This window comes from Eurosta solidaginis, chromosome 4 (genome assembly GCF_040869045.1).
Source record: "Eurosta solidaginis isolate ZX-2024a chromosome 4, ASM4086904v1, whole genome shotgun sequence".
NCBI classification, from domain to species: Eukaryota; Metazoa; Arthropoda; class Insecta; order Diptera; family Tephritidae; genus Eurosta; species Eurosta solidaginis.
Window position 1 is genome coordinate 239,223,337 of NC_090322.1, and position 21,047 is coordinate 239,244,383.

General features: G+C 41.0%; 1 protein-coding gene across 2 annotated transcripts; it reads right to left on the reverse strand.

Moving 5' to 3' along the window:
• Positions 1–2,132: 2,132 nt before the first annotated feature.
• Arp2 (Actin-related protein 2) lies at positions 2,133–20,691 on the reverse strand. 2 transcript variants are annotated; one of them, XM_067785208.1, is made up of 8 exons: positions 20,402–20,691; positions 17,877–17,987; positions 17,524–17,538; positions 7,567–7,782; positions 7,263–7,472; positions 4,081–4,230; positions 3,733–4,011; positions 2,133–2,883 (listed from the first exon to the last, which is right to left on the reverse strand). In XM_067785208.1, exons 1-8 carry the CDS (start codon positions 20,447–20,449, stop codon positions 2,713–2,715), a joined length of 1,200 nt encoding a protein of 399 aa, XP_067641309.1. In that variant the 5' UTR covers positions 20,450–20,691; the 3' UTR covers positions 2,133–2,712. The 2 variants fall into 2 exon arrangements, with proteins under 2 accessions (XP_067641309.1, XP_067641310.1); XM_067785209.1 differs by lacking the exon at positions 17,524–17,538 and having other exon boundaries at positions 20,402–20,689.
• Between the last annotated feature and the right edge of the window lie 356 nt (positions 20,692–21,047).

Below are 21,047 nucleotides of genomic sequence, written 5' to 3' on the forward strand. Positions count from 1 at the left end.
TAAAATGAGAGAGCGAAAAAAAAATTGCATGAGATATGCCGATATGAGTATCAAACGAAAGGTATTTTACTCCACATTACAACAGGGACCGTTTTTAAAAGGGTTGCCATTTAGGGTTGCCACCTATTCGAAATTTAAAAAAATTGCATGAGATACGCCGATATGGGTATCAAACGAAAGGTATTTCACTCCGCATTACAATAGGGACATTTTTGAGTAGGGTTGCGATTTAGGGTTGCCACCCATTAGAAATTAAAAAAAATTGCATGAGATATGCCGATAGTGGTATCAGACGAAAGGTATTTCACTCCGCATTACAATAGGGCCATTTTTGAGTAGGATTGCCATTTAAGGTTGCCACCTATTCGAAATTTAAAAAAAAAATGCATGAGATATGCCGATATGGGTATCAAACGAAAGGTATTTCACTCCGCATTACAATAGGAAAATTTTTGAGTAGAGTTGCCATTTAGAGTTGCCACCTATTCCAAATTAAAAAAAATTCCATGAGATATGCCGATATGGGTATCAAGCGAAAGGTATTTCACTCCGCATTACAATAGGAACATTTTTGAGTAGGGTTGCCATTTAGGGTTTCCACCTATTCGAAACAAAAAAAATCGCATGAGATATGCCGATATGGGTATCAAAGGAAAGGTATTTCACTCCGCATTACAACAGGGACATTTTTGAGTAGGGTTGCCTTTTAGGGTTGCCACCTATTCGAAATTAAAAAAAAATTGCATGATATGCCGATATGGGTATCAAAGGAAAGGTATTTCACTCCGCATTACAATAGGGACATTTTTGAGTAGGGTTGCCGTTTAGGGTTGCCACCTATTCGAAATTAAATAAAAATTGCATGAGATACGTATGCCGATATGGGTATAAAACGAAAGGTATTTCACTCCGCATTACAATAGGGACATTTTTGAGTAGGGTTGCCTTTTAGGGTTGCCACCTATTCGAAATTAAAAAAAATTGCATGAGATATGCCGATATGGGTATGAAACGAAAGGTATTTCACTCCGCATTACAATAGGGACATTTTTGAGTAGGGTTGCCATTAAGGGTTGGGTTAGTTAGACGAAATAGTACTCTACCCACTCATATTCTATTAAAGCTTTAAAGGATAACATTAAAGTTAAAAATCGTCATAAAAAAATCTTACACATGATTCGACTTAATTTTCTTAATTTCACACACGCTAATAAAATTTAAATGCAATATCAAGGCACCGTGGAAAATGCTAGCAAAATATGTTTAAATGCATATTTTTGGCAAATATGAAATGAATAATTGCAATTCCTCACAGATTACTAATAGAAATATTTCTTACCACAGCAAAAAGATACCTCCCCATGGTAATTTGCTACCATTGAACACTAGAGGCATATGTTCAATTTGACGACATCTAACCAATTAACTACTTACCAACAAATGGCGCCTAGGGAAGTAAGGTGACATTTAATTAAACTAACTGATAGTTGTCATTCGTGAAATTTACAAGTTTTTGGAATGTAATGCTTAGAGAAGTAAGTTGACATTTAATTAAACTAACTGATAGTTGTCATTCGTGAAATTTACAAGTTTGTGGAATGTAATAAAATTGTGAGACTTTCATAGTATATAACTAAAAACATGTTTGAAATTAATAATTCGGCGCATGAAGATACTCAACCTAAATTACTTAGTCCTCGATTTGACTAATTGTCGTAACAATCCCTTATACTATTGGCTGGACTACCCCTTTAAAATTTTTCACTCCAGTTCTTTTTGCGGTTAGTGTTTGATATGTTTTTGAAATCTAATTTTAAGGAAATCAAATATTGGTAAGTAAAAATATATAATATATGTACATATGTACATATAAAAAAAAAAAAGTAGAGTTTGATTAATGATGACATGTAGAACAAAGTATGTTATGCGGTATACTCGAATATTTCCGAGCAAAGCTCGACCGCCCAGTTACTAACAATATACATATATAAGCATTTTGGAAGGGTTCAAAATTTCGAACTTCGAAAGACAACACTATTACTTTTTTAAGGCTTACTTCGAAAAACGGAGAAATTAATTCTCGGTTTGATAAAATAAATTTTGTCCCATAGTGTTAAAACATAAAAAGTTGATTAATAAAATATGTTTCATTTATCTTCAGTATTCCTAAATTATAACAACAGTATAGAATTATATTAGCGTTGGCATTGAGTACCGTATGAATAGTAGTAATAAGCGTTAAAAGATGAATACATTAAAATTTATAATTTTTCTATAGCTTATGCACTCAAAAAAGTAAATGCAATTTTTCAACATAAAACAAGTATCTTACAGCAAGATGTATGCACTTGAAAAGTTAACGTGTAAAATTTTTTTAAGCATTCTTTAAGCATCGAAAAAATGTATCTACGCACATAAGAAGATTATTAGAAATACTAAACTTAGTCGCGAAAAAAGTTTAGTGATGAGTTTAATAATAAGCGCTTATTGGTTTTCAATTAATTAGAAGCTAAATAAGTATAAAGATATATATCTATATAACAGTACTATCTTGTCATTTTTCAACTTAAATATACATAAACATTTATGACTACTCTATTGCCAGTTATTTATAAAAAAAAATGAATACAATACAAAACGCAGTTTTAGACATACATACATAACTCGAATGATAACAGTGTTTTTTTGGGCTTTCCTTTCTCCTCTATACCACTATTGCGTACTCTTTGTAAGTTTTTGTAATACTTTAAGTCCCTGCTCTTGATATTCTTGCTTTGACATCCAAAAACCATCACGATCTTTTGTGACTTCTGCTAAAACAGCACCACCAATGAATACCATATCTTTTCGTCGCGGTGGATCTTCAATACGTATTTTGAATTTCTGCAAGATTTATAAAAAAAAGTAGTTTTTCATTCAAGTACAGAGTCAGACCCAGAAACCGGACTATATATTTTCGAAGGATTCTGATGCAATAAATCGAAATCTCCTCAAAATTGCTCTATAAGCTCTGGTTTTTGAGATATCCTAACCTAAAAGTGTAAAAAACACCGTTTTTGCCCATATTTGAGGTTATGTAGTCTTGCAGATGTTTTCTTTCACTAAAATAATAGGCTGGCATCTTTAAGTCGTCTTCTTCTTATTTTAAATGGCGTTGATCAAATATCATTTTTTTCGCTGAGATATCCCAAGATTAGGTGGGTTTGCCTGCTTGTGGTGTGGTAGGGGTGGTTTCTAGGGGTTAGGGGTGGTATCTAGGGATTAGGGCTGTGGGTGTGGGGGTGTGGTGGGTTCGCACAGTTATGGTGTGAGACAAAATTTTAAGAAAAATAAGACTCAATTCAAGAAAATTAGTAATCGACTATATCGTGTCTATGTTATCTCAACCGATTTTCAGGTGTAGGAAAATTTTGAAAAATTTTAATTTCAAAATGCGATATCTCAGCGAAAAAAAAATTATATTTGAGCAAACTCAACGCCATTTGAAAGAAGAAGACTTGTATTTAAAGATTCCATCCTTTAATTTCGGTGAACATCTGCAAGGCTACATAACCTCAAATATGGGCAAAAACTGTGTTTTTTGCAGTTTTAGGTTAGGATATCTCGAAAACCAGGGCTGATAGAGCAATTCTGATGCCAGATTTGGATTCAGCGCATCATAAACCTTCGGAAATATATAGTCTCGTTTCTGGGTCTGAATGTTGGTTAAATTTTTTGAAATTTGTTCCGTACCGCTAATTTATCAATATCATTCTTGAGCACACGTTCCAAATATAATTGTTTAATTTCGCGTTCCAAACGGCTAGGAAGACCTGGATACATAGTTGAACCGCCAGATAAAACGATATGTTTATACAGTTCGGGTCGCATATCGATATCGGCCGCTTGTATTGTATTAAAAACTAATTCAGCTATACCTTGACCTTCAACATTTATTAAATGTGGTTGAAATAACGCCTCTGGCGCTTCAAAACGCTCACCACCTACTTTTATCACGCGACCATCAGGTAACTGCAAACGGGAATAAGTATATTAGTGCGGTTTTTTTATTAATATATTAATATTATATTTAGTATTTACCGTATATGATTCAACTAATACAGTAGTTTCTAATGCCAAACGTTGTTCCATTTCAATATCATATCCAATGTAGCAAAGTTTTTCCTTCATCATGCGTACGGTTTCAAAGTCAGCGGAATGATTAAAAGCGTAGCCACGTAAAAGCAATAACTGTTTATTGAGCGAGAAAGGAAAATATTTTTACACAATCTTACAATCGCCGTAGACTTTAAAGCATACGCTTATGATACTTCTAGCAATTTGTGTGATTTTTAAACGGTTTTATTTAGCTTGACTTTACAGGGCGGACGGCCGGCCGGCACGAATTTTGTAATTGAAATTTAAGTAATTTCCCGATAAGCTGGCGCATGGATCGAAATATTTCAAAAAATCGTATTTGTGGTCTGATTTGGTTCATATTTGGGACACATAATACGTACAAGAATAAAGCGACCTATGAAAAAAATCGCCGCTAGGTGGCGTAAGGATAGAGATATTCAAAATAATTGTATTTGTGGTCCGATTTGGCTCATATTTGGAACACATAATACGTACAAGAATAAAGCGACCTATGAAAAAAATCGCCGCTAGGTGGCGCAGGGATCGATATATTAAAAAAAAATGTATTTGTGGTCTGATTTGGTTCATATTTGGAACACATAATACGTACAAGAATAAAGCGACCTATGAAAAAAATCGCCGCTAGGTGGCGCAGTGATCGATATATTAAAAAAAAATGTATTTGTGGTCCGATTTGGCTCATATTTGGAACACATAATACATACATGAATAGAAAGCGACCTATGATGTCCGATTTGGCTCGTATTTGGAACAAATATTACATACAGTCCGGTAGAAGTGACATTAAAATATTTTGGAGTTCGAGGAGGGACAAGCATACATGGCGCAGAGTTGAGTAAAGTCTTTGGAAGGATTATGTAGATTGTAGCAAATTGTCAGAAAAGAGTCCTTGTAATAATGAGTCACTAAATGAACTAAATCTAACTAAGTTTCTATTGATAGTCATAAGAAAGATCAACTGAACCTTAATCAGGTTATGCTACGCCTCACATTTTTAGAAATTTCACGCACTCAACGCTTTTATTTAATTGTCTGATCAACGCCCTAGATTGATGAGGAGTGTGATGACTAGTACCTAGGACCTACCTAATTAGTTTCTTGCTTTTAGTATTATTATTACTTCATGTAAGGATTGTTTTCAATAAAATCGTTTAACTTAAAAAACATTTTTTTTAATTATTTTATTGCTAACTTTCAGTTAAAAGTTTTCAATAAACATAGTTTTTTTTTTTTTCAAATACCAAATCGGTATTTGGTGAATCAAAAAAATCTCAAATTGTTATGAAGAATTAAAATTGGCTCAAGTAAACGTTTGCAGCCAAAATAAAAAAAAAAGTTTGGAGCATGAGAGCATCAGATGAGGCGACTCTGGGAATACTCGAGAGAACGTATTCTGATTTTCCTATGTCTTTATAATGGTCCACCTATATTTTGGCTGAACTTGGCTCCAACACATTATGCTCGTGTCACGGTGGTTCGAAGATAACAATGTATATTATGTTAGCAAAAACTTGAATCCACCCAAAGTGCCTGGGTTGCAGCCAATTGATCTATATTGGGATATGATGACAGAAAAACTTTTGAAAATATGGAAACCATTACAGTAAGAACAACATGTGGTGAACAGTGTCGCTAAAAATGGATAAAATCGTTGTACCAAACTTTATAGCGGGTCTCTCCAGGAAAGTTTGTTCATACGGACAGCAACGAATAAATTGATAAATTAAATGGGGTTGATCTCTCCAGTTTTTTCGCCTCGCGAAACCAGGCATTATCATCGACTAAGTCATCCGCAACTTTATTTACAACATGGACGTCCCAAATGTCGACTATTTTGAACATCCACGTCGATGGCACTACGCTACCGACTGTCCTACATCCCAAAATCTTGGGTGTGACGTTTGATCAGGATCTACATTTTGGTGAGCATGCAGCCGCAATTGTACCGAAAATCCAGAGCCGTAATAAAATCCTTAAATCTCTTGCTGGCAGTACTTTGGGAAAATACAAGGAACGCCCATTACCACTTACAAAGCAATTGGCCAGCCGATTGCATGCTACGCGTCACCTATATGGTCGCCAAGCCTAAAAACTACACACTGGAAGAAGCTACAGGCCTGCGAAAATACTGCTCTCAGAACCGCCACGGACTGTCTTCTTATGTCCCCGGAACATCATCTACATAATAAGGCGAGAATACTCCCCATCAGAGAGAGAAATACCCAGAAACCTGGGCATCCCAACAGACATCTGATTGATGAGCCAACACCACCCAGGGGCTTAAAGAGTAATCTCAGTAAGCATTATGAGGAAATACGGCACTGAGAACTCAGCCGTATGAAACAAAAAAACGCAAGCAGGTCCTTGGTGAACTCCACAAACAGGCGTCGGACCTTTATGCCAGGAATTGCCCGGTGAATCCAGTAATCAAAGAACAGTACCCAAAACTTGCAGAAGAGGAACGCATATTCCCAAGGGAAACGCGAGTCACTCTAGCTTAACTTCGTTCTGGATACTGTAACAGGCTAAACTCTTACTTATCGAGAATCAGCCCCGACATACAAAATGTATGCCCCGCTTGCAATGTATCCCCACATGACACCAACCATCTCTTTAATTGTAATGTGGAACCAACGCCTCTAACAACCCTCTCATTATAGTCCACCCCTGTTGAAACAGCAAGTTTACTTGTGCTCCCGTTAGAAGATATTGATGACAATTTGTGATCGGTCGCACCTATTGGATGGGGCGAAGCACTCTTACAACAACAACAAAAATAAATTGATAAATCTCTTTGATAAAAATATGTATTTCCATGCTAATTAAAACATATAATTGTAAGCACTTAATGGGCATTTTTTGAATTTGCAAAAGTTTTTGTACAAGTCTATGCATTTTTTCATATTAGATACATATATGGGATGTTTGTTGGGAGAGGTTATTTTTTTTTTATTATTTGTATGCTAAATTAAGCGGGAAGCCAAACTTTATTGAATTTTGTTCAAGAAGTTTCTGCACAAAAGGTTCTGAAATGTTAGGGAAACCTGTTAATATCACGTTATCCCTCTCAATAGACGCACCTGCTACAACAACAACAACAATATTTATTAAGAAACACTTACCTTAATCAAATATCGTGTGATATCACGACCCGCAATATCCAATCGTCTTGTTAAATGCGGTAGAGCGAATTCCTCGTAAACCGGACAAATGTGCGTAACACCATCGCCCGAATCAATAACAACTCCGGATATAAGACCTTGAGCGTATAGCGTAAGTACAGCTTGTATTGCAATATACGCCGAATCAAAACCATACTTTTCGAACATTACCTACAAGATAAAAATATAAAATTACAGCATTTGTATATACATACATAGAACGAAACAAGTTTAAACTGCAAATCCTAAAATTTGATTAAATTACCTCAATCATTTTTTCTCTATTCTTTAATGGATTCATAGGCGGCTCCGTAAGTAAAATTTTAGTATTCATTGGATCAATGTTCATTTTTTTCGGACCAAACGTATAATCCCATACATGGCACATATCTTCCCAATTACGCACCACACCATTCTCCATTGGATATGAAACCTCTAAGAGTGAACGTAGCTGTGAAGCTTCATCACCGACCATGAGATCCTGTAAAATGTTTTGTTGTGTGCAACACCGATAATAGAATAATAGGAAGCATTTAGTAAAAACGAAGCATGCCATATACAAATATACAATTAAAAAAAATGTGTAGAACAAATTACAAATTTATCAAGGAAATACTAAAAAAACACTGTGCAATTCATGAACATATGTATTTATAAGATACGCTAAGCCAGTAAAGCGCAATTTAAGTTGGTATTTCGATATTTTTGACGTTAAGTTGCGGCTGACTAGGTATTAGAAGCTTAATGCCTTCGAAAAAAGTTGTTTAATTTCATGGCATTTACTAGTGCAAATACCCTCTTATAACTGCTTCATTTTAAGCTTATAAATATCTCGATTCGTTCACGCTGGCTATGCAAAAAAGCTTCAGCAGGTGTCGAACTGGTGTCCAGATACATATATTTTTATATTTAAACATACGAAAATTTAAACTTAATATTAGCATGCGCAAAAGTTGTTAGTATGTCACAGCAAACAAATTTTGTTAGTATAAAGCTCGAAACGTCCTTTGACACCATCAAATACTAGAGCTTAAGATTTCTTGAACATGTTCGAGAAGAGATTTCTCGCCTTCTCGCGAGATTCTCGACATTCAACTTAATCGATTCATTGGCTATTTTATATAGAGCTTTCGATTTCTTCTGGAGCACAAGCCAAAATGCCCGCGAAACCAAAAGTAAAAAACCCCGAAATGTACAGAATATTGCCAATGCAGCGACTGAATTGAAAGTCGAGAAGATCGCGAACCTTACGAGTAATTCGAGATTCGGCAATCCCGCGAGAAGCCGTGTTCTTGATGTCTCGTTGAAAAATAAAATATTGTCAACAAAATTATATGTATAATAAGTATGTTTTGAGTTAAATGTCATTGAAGCAATATAATCAACAAAAAAGTCACAAGTAAAAAAATCAAGTGTATAAATACTGTCCATACAGCGATTAAGTAAGAATGTCGAGAAGCTCGCGAGATTTACGAGTACTTCGAGGCACGAGAATCTCGCGAGAAGTCGATTTCTCGATTTCTCGGGTCTCAAAAATCTCGCTTGTGTTCGAGAAGAAATCGTTAGCTTTATCAAATACTAGAAAACTTCTTTACATAAACACTTAGCTTTGTAGCAGAAAAAATGTGCGTTTTTTTTGAATCCACGGTTGAACAGTTTTGGATTTTTTTAAAAGCTTTCCGTAAAAATGCTCCATATCAGTTTAGAAAACCAAGCTACGTATTGACATTTGGTGTAATCACCTGTCCGCTTATCAACCTTCAGACACTTAACAATCTTGCCACTTTCCGTGTATGTCGAAGGTTTAATGTTTGGCTGTATAAGTCTTACAGACCTCTACTGAATGGGAAGAGATAGGCGAAGGAAGATCTGAACTTCTTGGTGAACCCAATTGGCGTTAGTTATCGCTAAACAAGGCCGGCGTGACTGCCTAAGCCGTTAGACCCCAATTAATGAAGGAAAGAGTTCGATAATGACTTTATAAAAACGAGATGATCGTAAAAAAAACTCCCGCAAACGCACTAACGAATTAGCTGGACAGGTGTGAAATGTGCTATTATACAATTTGGTATGAGAACTGAAACTTCAGGATATAACGGAAAGAACAGAACATCACATGTATGAACATACTATATCGGTATTATGTTACCACGCGCGTGAAATAATTTATCAAATAAATTCATATTTTGAAACTCGGCTACTGACTGAAATATATACAGTCGCTGCCAGTTCGAAAACGTATTTCAGAATTTGTTTGAAGAAACTCCAATACACCTGATATGGTTATCATTGTATGGGGTAAACGCGAGAGCACGCTTTGTGATATAATACAGCGAGCATTAAACATAACAGAGAAATTTTGCGCCAGTGAAGGGCTTAACATCAACCCATCAAAGGCGGCCATCATCCCTTTCACCAGAAGGGACCTACCAGCCATATCCACACAGAATCGGTAAACGCCTTTGCCAGGAAGCGCCCGGTGAACCCCGTTATTAATATGCAATATCCTAACCTTGCAGAAGAAACACGAGTCACCCTTACCCAACTTCGTTCTGGATACTGTAACAGGTTAAACTCTTACTTGTCCAGAATCAACCCCGACATACGTAATGTATGTCCTGCTTGTGATGTGTACATGACACCAACCATCTTTTCAACTGTAATTTGGAACCTACACCTCTAACACCCATCTCCCTGGTCTGCCTCTGTTGAAACAGCCAGTTTCCTTGGACTCCCGTAGGAGGATTCCGATGACAATTTGTCAGTGGTCGTGCCCATTGAATGGGGCGAAGCACTGTCAATACAACAACAACAACAACCAGCCCTAAGAATAATAACAATGACGAATGGCGCAGCACTGGAATATGGAATAGAAGTAAATACTTGAGGGTCCCCTTTAACACCAAGCTTCTATGGAAGCAACATTTCGACTATATGACTACTAGGGCCACGAAGTCTATTATGGTACGCAAACGTCTAGAAGGCAAATCATAAGGCTGAGATGATGTATACCATGATAGCAAAACCCATGATAACATATGGCTGGATAGCCTGGGCAACGAGAACAACTCGATTGACAACGAGGCAAGCGCTGACAAAGCTCCAAAGACTGGCATATATATGGATAGCCCCGTGATGTATACATGCCCCTTTAACAGCATTAGAGGCTATTCTCAATCTAACTCCGCTACACATGGCGACAAAGCAGTCAGTCAAACGAACCCTACTGAACATTGCAAAGAAGGGCTCGGGCAAATATAGGTCATTTATCTCTAAACCTGGAGGAACTAAGAGAGAAGATTCCAATCTCTCTACTCCTGAGAGATGATATCCTCAAGCACGTAGAGTTTCAGAAAAGATATAAAGTGGAATTTTGAGACAAGATTAAATGAAATGCAGCCAGACTAGAGCATACATCGCTTCCCAAGGCAGTCGGTTCTATGTACCGGAGCGACTCGGGATTTTTCCCGACCAAGGACTGTCATTTCAGTGTGACCCCATTTAATTTGTTTCGTCCCTCCCACAAATTGTCATCCTCCCAGCAGCTCCTTGCAGCAGGACTGCTACATATTCTCTTACTCCGGGAAGGTATCGAACCCAATCCGGGTCCGTCTCCTGACCCCGGTCATGAGAAATGGTTTTGCTGCATCTACCAGAAAAGAATCTTCTTAGGACGGTCATACTCTGTTCAGTGTGTCTCGTGCAAGGGATGGTTGCATCGGACAGGTTGTTCTGGGCTTGATCCCAAAACCCGACGTCCACGTAACTTTTATAAATCTTTTGTGGCTCCTTGCTGCTCACGCCCAAGGGCGTCCCGTAGTCTACGCCTAAGCGTATCCCCACTACCTTCCAGCAGCTTCGCTGCTCAGCAAGCCACAACAAGTACCCGCTGCTGCTCGCGCCCCACGGCGCCAACAACCCAAACAGCTGATACCACTCATAACTACTACCTTCGTAGTAGAGCTGGTAGCAATGCTGAGCATCAGCCCCTGCCTCCGTCTTCTTCTCCCCCCCTCTTTTCTGGCAGCAATCGTGCAGGTCAGGGAAACAGACTCTTAGTCCCTGCCTCCGTTTGCACCGTCTGCCAGCACAGAATATATAGGTTTGCGACATCCGCTCAATGCAGCTCCTGCCTTGGGTGGTGCCACTTTCCTAGATGTTCTGGTCTCCGCGACGGCAACCCCTCGACGGGTTTCATCGCGCCATGTAGCCAGGTCGCAAACCCAAATCATCCGGGTACCCCAATGCTTGCCCAAGGGCGGCCAGTCCCAAGGCCACAACAGCAATTGCGTCCTGGCCTTCCACAACCTAGGCGTAGTCACCCCTCACTTACCCCTAGAGTGGCGGCGTCACCCCTCATGCACTTCAGAATTCTGCAGTTCAACTGTAATGGACTAACTAGGAAGATTACGGAGATAGTCGATTTCATGAAGCGGCACAACATCCGCATTGCTGCGATTCAAGAGACTAAACTCACAGCAAGATCTGCATTGCAGACCTGCTCTGGTTATAATGTCCACAGGAAAGACCGCGAGAGCGGAAATGGAGGCGGCCTCGCGTTTATCATACACCACTCTGTGCAATATCATATATTTGATCCTGGCATCGACCGCAGTGACAATGTCTTAGAACGTCAAGGCCTATCTGTCCGGTCAGGCGATGCAAATCTAGAAATCATCAACATCTACATCCCTCCTGTCACCTGTTGCCCCAGTGGATACCGCCCTAATATCGAGGCCTTACTCACTGGCAACAATCGCATTATCTTAGGCGATTTCAATGCCCATCACGACCTATGGCATTCAAACTTGCGGGCGGACAGTAGGGGTGAGATGTTGGCGGATCAAATAGACGAAACGACGTTCTGCACAATAAACGGAGACGCCCCCACACGTATGGTGGGAAGCTGTCATAGCTCGCCAGATATCTCAATCGTAAGCGCAGAACTCGTAAACTGCGTCAACTGGCAGCCGATGGTAACATTGGCATCCGACCACCTGCCCATACATATTTCGTTTGAGCGTACCGCCGACTTCATCGTCACCGAAAAACGCACTTTCATAAACTTCAAAAAAGGAAAGTGGGAAGAATATAAATCTGCAACAGACAGCAGCTTTGCTGCCCTCCCTATCCCGACTGATGCCCGCCAAGGGGAGCGTGCCTTCCGTAAGGTCATTGAATCCGCCTCGGCACATTTCATTCCCGCCGGGAGAATTCCCGAAATCCGGCCCCACTTCCCGGCGGAGGCCGCGAGCTTAGCGAGGGAACGCGACCTTATAAGACAGCTTGATCCAGGCGACCCCCAAATAAGGGATATAAACCAACGCATCAGATTGCTTGTGGACGAACACAAGCGGGCGAAATGGGAAGAGCACCTAAGAGGTTGTAACCTCTCTACCGGTGTAGGTAAACTTTGGTCCACCGTAAAGTCCCTATCGAATCCGACTAAGCACAAAGACAAAGTTTCCATCGCCTTTGGCGATAAGGTGCTGTCGGATGCGAAAAAATGCGCGAGCGCTTTCTGCCGACAATATATAATGCATCCTACGGTCGACAAAGATAGACGGAGAGCCAATAGACACGCACATAAACACAAACTCAGCGCGTCACCAATTACCATCACCGCTAGAGAGGTTGAGGACGCCATTGGTCGCGCTAAACCATCCAAAGCAGTGGGCCCAGACGGCATAGCCATGCCGATGCTTAAAAACCTAGGGAAAGAGGGTTTCAAATATTTAGCGCATGTCTTCAACCTGTCTCTTTCCACCTTTGTCATACCCGAGAAATGGAAAATGGCCAAGGTGGTCCCGCTACTAAAGCCTGGGAAACCAGCTAACGTAGGTGTGTCATATCGTCCGATATCTCTCCTATCGCCAGTGGCAAAGACGCTTGAAGCCATTTTGCTCCCTTATTTCCAAGCACATTTGCAGCTAGCCCCTCATCAGCATGGCTTCAGAAAACTCCATAGCACTACCTCCGCGCTAAATGTCATTAGCACCCAGATAAATTGCGGTTTGAATCAATATCCCCACCATAGAACAGTACTCGTAGCGTTAGACCTATCAAAAGCTTTTGATACGGTCAACCATGGCTCGTTACTGCAAGACCTGGAAGGGTCCACCCTTCCCCCATGTCTTAAAAGGTGGACCGCAAATTATCTGGGTGGTCGGCAGGCATCGGTGCAATTCAGAAACGAAACATCAAAACAAAGGAGAATTAAACAAGGGGTGCCACAGGGTGGTGTCCTATCCCCGCTTTTGTTTAATTTCTACATATCTAAGCTACCTTCACCACCGGAAGGAGTCACAATCGTTTCCTACGCCGATGACTGCACAATAATGGCCACAGGCCCAGGCCCAAAGATCGATGAGCTATGCAATAAAATAAACGGCTATCTCCCTGATCTCTCCAGTTTTTTCGCATCGCGAAACCTGGCATTGTCACCGACTAAATCTTCCGCGACCTTGTTTACAACATGGACGCCCCAAATGTCGACCATATTGAACATCCACGTCGATGGCACTACGCTACCGACTGTCCTACACCCCAAAATCTTGGGTGTGACGTTTGATCAGGATCTACATTTTGGTGCGCACGCAACCGCAATTGTTCCAAGAATTCAGAGCCGTAATAAAATCCTCAAATCCCTTGCTGGCAGTACCTGGGGAAAAGATAAAGAAACGCTCTTGACCACATACAAAGCAATTAGCCAGCCGATTACATGCTACGCGTCACCCATATGGTCGCCAAGCCTAAAAACCACCCACTGGAAGAAACTACAGGCCTGCCAAAATACTGCTCTCAGAATCGCCACGGGCTGTCTTCTTATGTCCCCAGAACACCATCTGCATAATGAGGCGAGAATACTCCCCATCAGGGAGAGAAATGAGATGCTGACCAAACAGTTTCTGTTGAATACCCAGAAACCTGGGCATCCCAACAGACATCTGATTGACGAACCAGCACCGCCTAGGGGCCTAAGGAGTCATCTCCGTAAGCATTTTGAGGAAATACGGCACCTGAGAACCCAGCCGTATGAAGCGGAAAAACACAAGCAGGTCCTTGGTGAACTCCATAGACAGGCGTCGGACCTTTATGTCGGGAATTGCCCGGTGAATCCAGTACTTGAAGAAAAATATCCAGAACTCGCAGAAGAGGAACGCATACTCCCCAGGGAAACGCGTGTCACTCTTGCTCAACTTCGTTCTGGATACTGTAACAGGTTAAACTCTTACCTATCAAGAATCAACCCCGACATACAAAATGTATGCCCTGCTTGCAATGTGTCCCCACATGACACCAACCATCTCTTTAATTGTAATGTGGAACCAACGCCTCTAACACCCCTTTCCTTATGGTCCACCCCTGTTGAAACGGCAAGTTTCCTTGGACTCCCGTTAGAGGATATTGATGACAATTTGTGATCGGTCGCGGCTATTAGGTGGGGCGAGCATTGCTACAACAACAACAACAACAGCATACATCGCTTAAAAAAGATCGCATGGTACACAAATGGCTCGAAAAAAAACCAAAGAGGATTGGAACTGGAGCCTTTGGACTCAGAGCAAAATACCACGCCTCTGGGAGCACACCCGAGCATATTTCAAGTGAAGCATATTCCATAAGCCAGTGTGCTGAGCTGAACCTTCAACGCCAATACTCCCACGAAGCCATCGCCACACTCAACGACAGTAAAACCACACTCAAGGCAATCTCCGCGTTCGAAATAAAGTCAGCACTAGTCTTGGAGTGCGTGGAAAAGCTGACCCAATGAGCAGACTAACACCCTGACGCGAGAGGCAGCGACTGCGGACCCATTGGTCCTGACCCGCTTCTGCCAGTTGGCTCACAGGAAATTATTTAATATTTATTGCTAGACGAGAGTGAAAAGAGCACTGCCGCAATGCGCCAGGTTTAAGACAATCTAAGTTACTGTTGGGAGGTTATAGTACAAATCGATAGGGCAATCGTAGGCCTTTCGAAAAATCCGAGCATATTTCAAGTGAAGCATATTCCATAAGCCAGTGTGCTGAGCTGAACCTTCAACGCCAATACTCCCACGAAGCCATCGCCACACTCAGCGACAGTAAAACCACACTCAAGGCAATCTCCGCGTTCGAAATAAAGTCAGCACTAGTCTTGGAGTGCGTGGAAAAGCTGACCCAATGAGCAGACTAACACCCTGACGCGAGAGGCAGCGACTGCGGACCCATTGGTCCTGACCCGCTTCTGCCAGTTGGCTCACAGGAAATTATTTAATATTTATTGCTAGTCGAGAGTGAAGAGCACTGCCGCAATGCGCCAGGTTTAAGACAATCTAAGTTACTGTTGGGAGGTTATAGTACAAATCGATAGGGCAATCGTAGGCCTTTCGAAAAATAACCTAAGAATTCTATCAGTTATTGTTGTTGTTGTTGTAGCAGTGCTTCGCCCACCTAATAGTTGCGACCGATCACAAATTGTCATCAATATCCTCTAACGGGTGTCCAAGGAAATTGCTGTTTCAACAGGGGTGGACCATAATGAAAGGGGTGTTAGAGGCGTTGGTTCCACATTACAATTAAAGAGATGGTTGGTGTCATGTGGGGACACATTGCAAGCGGGGCATACATTTGTATGCCGTATGAGTTGGTGGCGCCTTGGGGCGCGAGTAGCAGCGGGTGCTTGTTGTGGCAGCTGAGCAGCGAGGCTGCTGGAAGGTAGTGGGGGGGTTACGTGGACGTCTGGTTTTGGGATCTAGCCCAGAACAACCTGTCCGATGCAACCATCCCTTAAACGAGACACACTGACAAGAGTATGACCGTCCTAAAAATATTCTTTTCCGGCAGATGCAGCAAAACCATTTCTCAGGACCGGGGTCAGGAGACGGACCCGGATTGGGTTCGATACCTTCCCGAAGCAAGAGAATATGGAGCAGTCCCGCTGCAAGGAGCTGCTTGGAGGATGACAATTTGTGGGAGGGACGCAACAAATTAAATGGGGTTATACTGAAATGACAGTCCTTGGTCGGGAAAAATCCCGAGTCGCTCCGGTGCATAGAACCGACTGCCTTGGGAAGCGTATTCGTATTGGACATTGCACTCTCAAACAGCCACAAGCAGAAATTCGGCATAAAATCGAATGACACCTGCCGATTCTGTGATCGCTCAGCGAAGACGGCGGAACATATCCTTTTAGAGTGCGACATAATCTAAAGACGTAGGGCTAAGTCTTTGGGATCGCCATGGCCAGAGCATTTCCACAATCAAACCCTAAACTACTAGGCTTCATCCAAGAATTCGGCTTAAACGAGGTGCTGTGCTGGAGATGAGGGCCCAAAAGACCACAGGTAGCAGTGCATCCTCACACCCCAGCGGGTTAGGGGTCAGAATATACCCGCGCTAGGTCGCCTGTCGTAAGAGGCGACTAAAATACCAGATTCAAGGGGCTGTGTAGCGCAACCCTTTCAGGTTGCCAGCGCAATATATAGCTTCTCCAAACCCAATTGTCAACCTCACCTATCCGTGGCGAATCCTGTTTCACTAACAGACGAGGCCTTCGCGAGGGGAGAGAGGGATGGCCTGAAGGTTTAATGTGGCCATATCAATCGTTCCCGAGATGGTCGGGCTAGCACCTGAATGGTGCTGTGTTAACGGAGCGTACCGGATCTGTATCCGGCAAAGGACCATCACATCGATAACACTCCCCAAAGCCTTTCGGGGAGAAACCTTATCGCTACAACAACAACAACAACAGTGCAATCCGCAACAATTATCTATTTATAGACTCTATAAAACCCCATATTTCATATTGAAGGCATCCTAATGCAGAATTTGTTAGAAAATTTCATATTCGTCTTATCTCAGCTCAAAATATATTTCTGTGATAGGGAGGTTTTTGAAACATATATTATGTTCTTCAACCGAATTTTGATATTTGTCGTTATTTAATAACATTCTGAGAAAATTTAGGGGTGCGGGTTTTCAAACGTTGCTGATGGCGGCAGCGGATTAGGTGATACACCACTTAACAATCGAGTTGTAGTAATTTAAGAAATCGTATACATACTTTTTCATGGACTTTTTTGCGTAGGCAAGTATACTGCATGTTATTTGTTTTAGTAATAATTTTAAGGCATTCTGGAATAACATTTTCTATAGGTATTTCTAAATAAAAATTTCAAACATTCTAGTTTCATAGCATTTAAAAGAATTAATAATGGTGTGTAAAACTAGTGACTTACATCGACATGTAAATCCTGTAAAAATATTTATAAAAAAGGTAAGGAAAGAAACAGAAAAAAATACATAAGAATAAGTTTTTAATAATAATAATTTAATAGTTTTTTTTAACTCTTAATGTATGTATGAAGAAACAAGATTTTAATTGAAGTATTTTGAAATAATACTAGCACTCTTAACTAAACAAATATATAATTCAATTGGCTTCTAGCTTTATCATCAACAGCATGATCAAATTTACTTTTCTGTGTTAATGATAAAAATGCAAATGAACTGTTGATAAAAATTTTGAATCTATGGTTTACGTAGGCTTTAGCTATTACATAAAAATATAAGTAAATAATTTCAAACATACCTTAACTTCTATGTCACCAATTTTATTAACTGCACGAATAATTGGTCGACCAACCATTGACGGGAATATATGCGCGGGAAAATTGCTGCCAGCATAGCCACATTTAACGAACTGTAAAGAATTGATGTGAGAAAGTCATCAATTTTTAAGCTCATTTAATATTGCATATAACTAAAAAGGGATGAACATAAACCAAAAAAACTAGTTATTCAGTTCTAAATCCCATTGCACTAGCAGAAAAGAACGTTAAAATATAACTGTTCTCAGGGGCGAGCAGCCCATGTCTATCGAAGATTGCACTTCGATCGGATCAACTATCTTTCCGTCTTATAATCGTACAACAGTTATTACAAATTTGACGAGATCTTGCTTCCTTGAAAAAGACTTATAAAATGAAAGTTGAGGATGGTTGGAAGGTGTCCTTGTTGTTGTTGTAGCAATGCTTCGCCCCACCAAATAGCTGCGACCGATCACAAATTGTCATCAATATCCTCTAACGGTAGTCCAAGGAAACTTGCCGTTTCAACAGGGGTGGACCATAATGAAAGGGGTGTTAGAGGCGTTGGTTCCACATTACAATTAAAGAGATGGTTGGTGGCATGTGGGGACAGATTCCTAGCGGGGAATACATTTTGTATGTCGGGGTTGCTTCTGGATATGTAAGAGTTTAACCTGTTACAATATCCAGAACGAAGTTGATCCAGAGTGACTCGCGTTTCCCTGGGGAGTATGCATTCCTCTTCCGCAAGTTTTGGGTACTGTTCTTTGAGTACTGGATTCACCGGGCAATTCCTGGCATAAAGGTCCGACGCCTGTTTGTGGAGTTTTTTTGCTTCATACGGCTGAGTTCTCAGGTGCTGTATTACCTCAAAATGCTTACGGAGATGACTCCTTCTGGGTATTCAACAGGAACTGTTTGGTTAGCATCTCATTTCTCTCCCTGATGGGGAGTATTCTCGCCTCATTATGTAGATGGTGTTCTGGGGACATAAGAAGACAGCCCGTGGCGGTTCTGAGAGCAGTATTTTGGCAGGCCTGTAGCTTATTCCAGTGGGATAGTTTGTAGGCTTGGCGACAATATAGGGGACGCGTAGCATGCAATCAGCTGGCCAATTCCTTTGTATGTGGTAATGAGCGTTTCTTTGTCTTTTCCCCAAGTACTGTCAGCAAGGGATTTGAGGATTTTTTACGGCTCTGGATTTTCGGTACAATTGCGGCTGCGGGCTCACCAAAATGTAGATCCTGATCAAACGTCACACCCAAGATTTTGGGGGGTAGGACAGTCGGTAGCGTAGTGCCATCGACGTGGATGTTCAAAATGGGACGTCCATGTTGTAAAAAAGGTCGCGGAGGATTTAGTCGGTGATAATGCCAGGTTTCGCGAGGCGAAAATACTGGAGAGATCAGGGAGGTAGCCGTTTATTCTGTTGCAAAGCTCATCGATCTTTGGGCCTGGGCCTGTAGCCATTATTGTGCAGTCATCGGTGTCCTTGTTATAAGCAATACTGCTAAGCGAATCATTAACAGCTGAGGCTCTGGCGACCCCGAACTCCTGATGGATCTAGGGGGTGGGATGGCGGTATGGCCTAGAAGGTCGCATATGGTCATAACAAATCATTCCCGAAATGGTCGAACTTGGTACCGGAACGTACCGGATCTACATCCGGCAAAGGACCATCAACTCGATAACATTCCCCAAGGCCTTCGTGGAGTGTCCTTAGCGCTACAAAACAACAAGAGCTTACGGTGCCATAAAGGGTAGTGCACAGTCAGGCTACCAGAGTACTAAATTTCCTGAACGTCAAAGAGCACTCAAGCAAACCCCGTGGACGTTCAAATGAAGCCAGTAAATAAAAGAGTTCACGGCGAGATGGCCCAGAAGGTTTAATGTGGTCATATTAATCGAGATGGTCGGGCTAGTACCTCAATGGTGCTTGTTACGGGAACGTCCGGATATATATCCGGCAAAGGACCATCGACCAAAACCTTCAGAGATTCTACGCCAGATCTATAAAATTTTAAGACAAAGCTGTTCATCGTTATGTTGCATCCCTAATGCAGATTTCTAACTATCCTGGGTGCTTCTCTCGAAATGCCTCCATGTAACCGATTAATAGATAAACCTCTTCGTTATCCAGGCTATACACTACAAACTCGTCTCAACCTCCCTTGGGATCAACCCTTATCAAAGATCATATTTGTATTTGTATTTATTAGGCAATTCATCCCAGCACAACAATATCCCCTCTAAAATTTGTGAACGTGTCAGCGGAGCAGGGTTAAATTGTAGTGCCTATTTAAGTTAAAGCACAAGTGTAGATAAAGAAAACGAAGATAATGGAAATACTATTTGTGTGAAGTTGTTTCGTGAATCCCCATTGGTATGACTCATACTAAACTCACAAGACTGGACATAAAAATGTATTCAACACTGTTCAGTTGTGATTTCGCCCTTTCAAATATCTTTCTTTCCTTCATAAAACAAAATCCTATTTAGGTGTGGTCAGGCTAAATTTAATACATACACCGGTTCCATTATCGCACACGATAACATTGCGTCCCTTGCTATCCATTGCCCCTGTTGGTTTTATTCGATTCAGCTAGCGATGATCTCTGCTTTCAATTCCTTCGCTTGCAGACTACACCGCTACGGTATTTATTTTTTTGGCAACAATTTTTTCACTTTAAACTTCACTGCAGTTTATAAAATGATATAAATTTAATATTTTTTGCCACAGATCGTGGACAATTGGAATTTTTTACTTGTTTTTTTTTTTATCTGCGGTGACTAACGTCAAAATCCGTGTGGCCATTTGTTGATGGAACAATGAAAGTGTTGCCATGTTACTTTATGACTAAATTATGGCTGCATGCGAATCGGAAGACTTACCGAATTAACGTCATTTCAAACGTTATCCTTGCAAAAATCGCGAGTACTCCATGCCTGCATGTATGGAGTACTCGCTATGGACCAACCGAATTAACATTGCGATGTCCTAGGACTGGACCATATTCTCCAGCTCCGCATTACATCAGAGTAATCCATGGAGTACCCACAGTTAAATAAATATTGTGTAGTGATTACAATCGTTAAAAACGCGCAATGATCGGCTTACATAGTTCGTGTAGAAACATGATTTGACCCATTGCTGCATTACAGTGGAGTATAAT

Excerpts from the sequence above, each read along its gene's own strand:
- Arp2 (XM_067785208.1), bottom strand. The coding sequence starts at position 20,449 with ATGGATAGCAAGGGACGCAATGTTATCGTGTGCGATAATGGAACCGGT. Across the intron at positions 4,231-7,262 it reads TCACACGATATTTGATTAAG|TTATTGCTTTTACGTGGCTA; the intron begins GTAAGTGTTTCT and ends CTCAATAAACAG. Across the intron at positions 4,012-4,080 it reads TATTAGTTGAATCATATACG|TTACCTGATGGTCGCGTGAT; the intron begins GTAAATACTAAA and ends TCCCGTTTGCAG.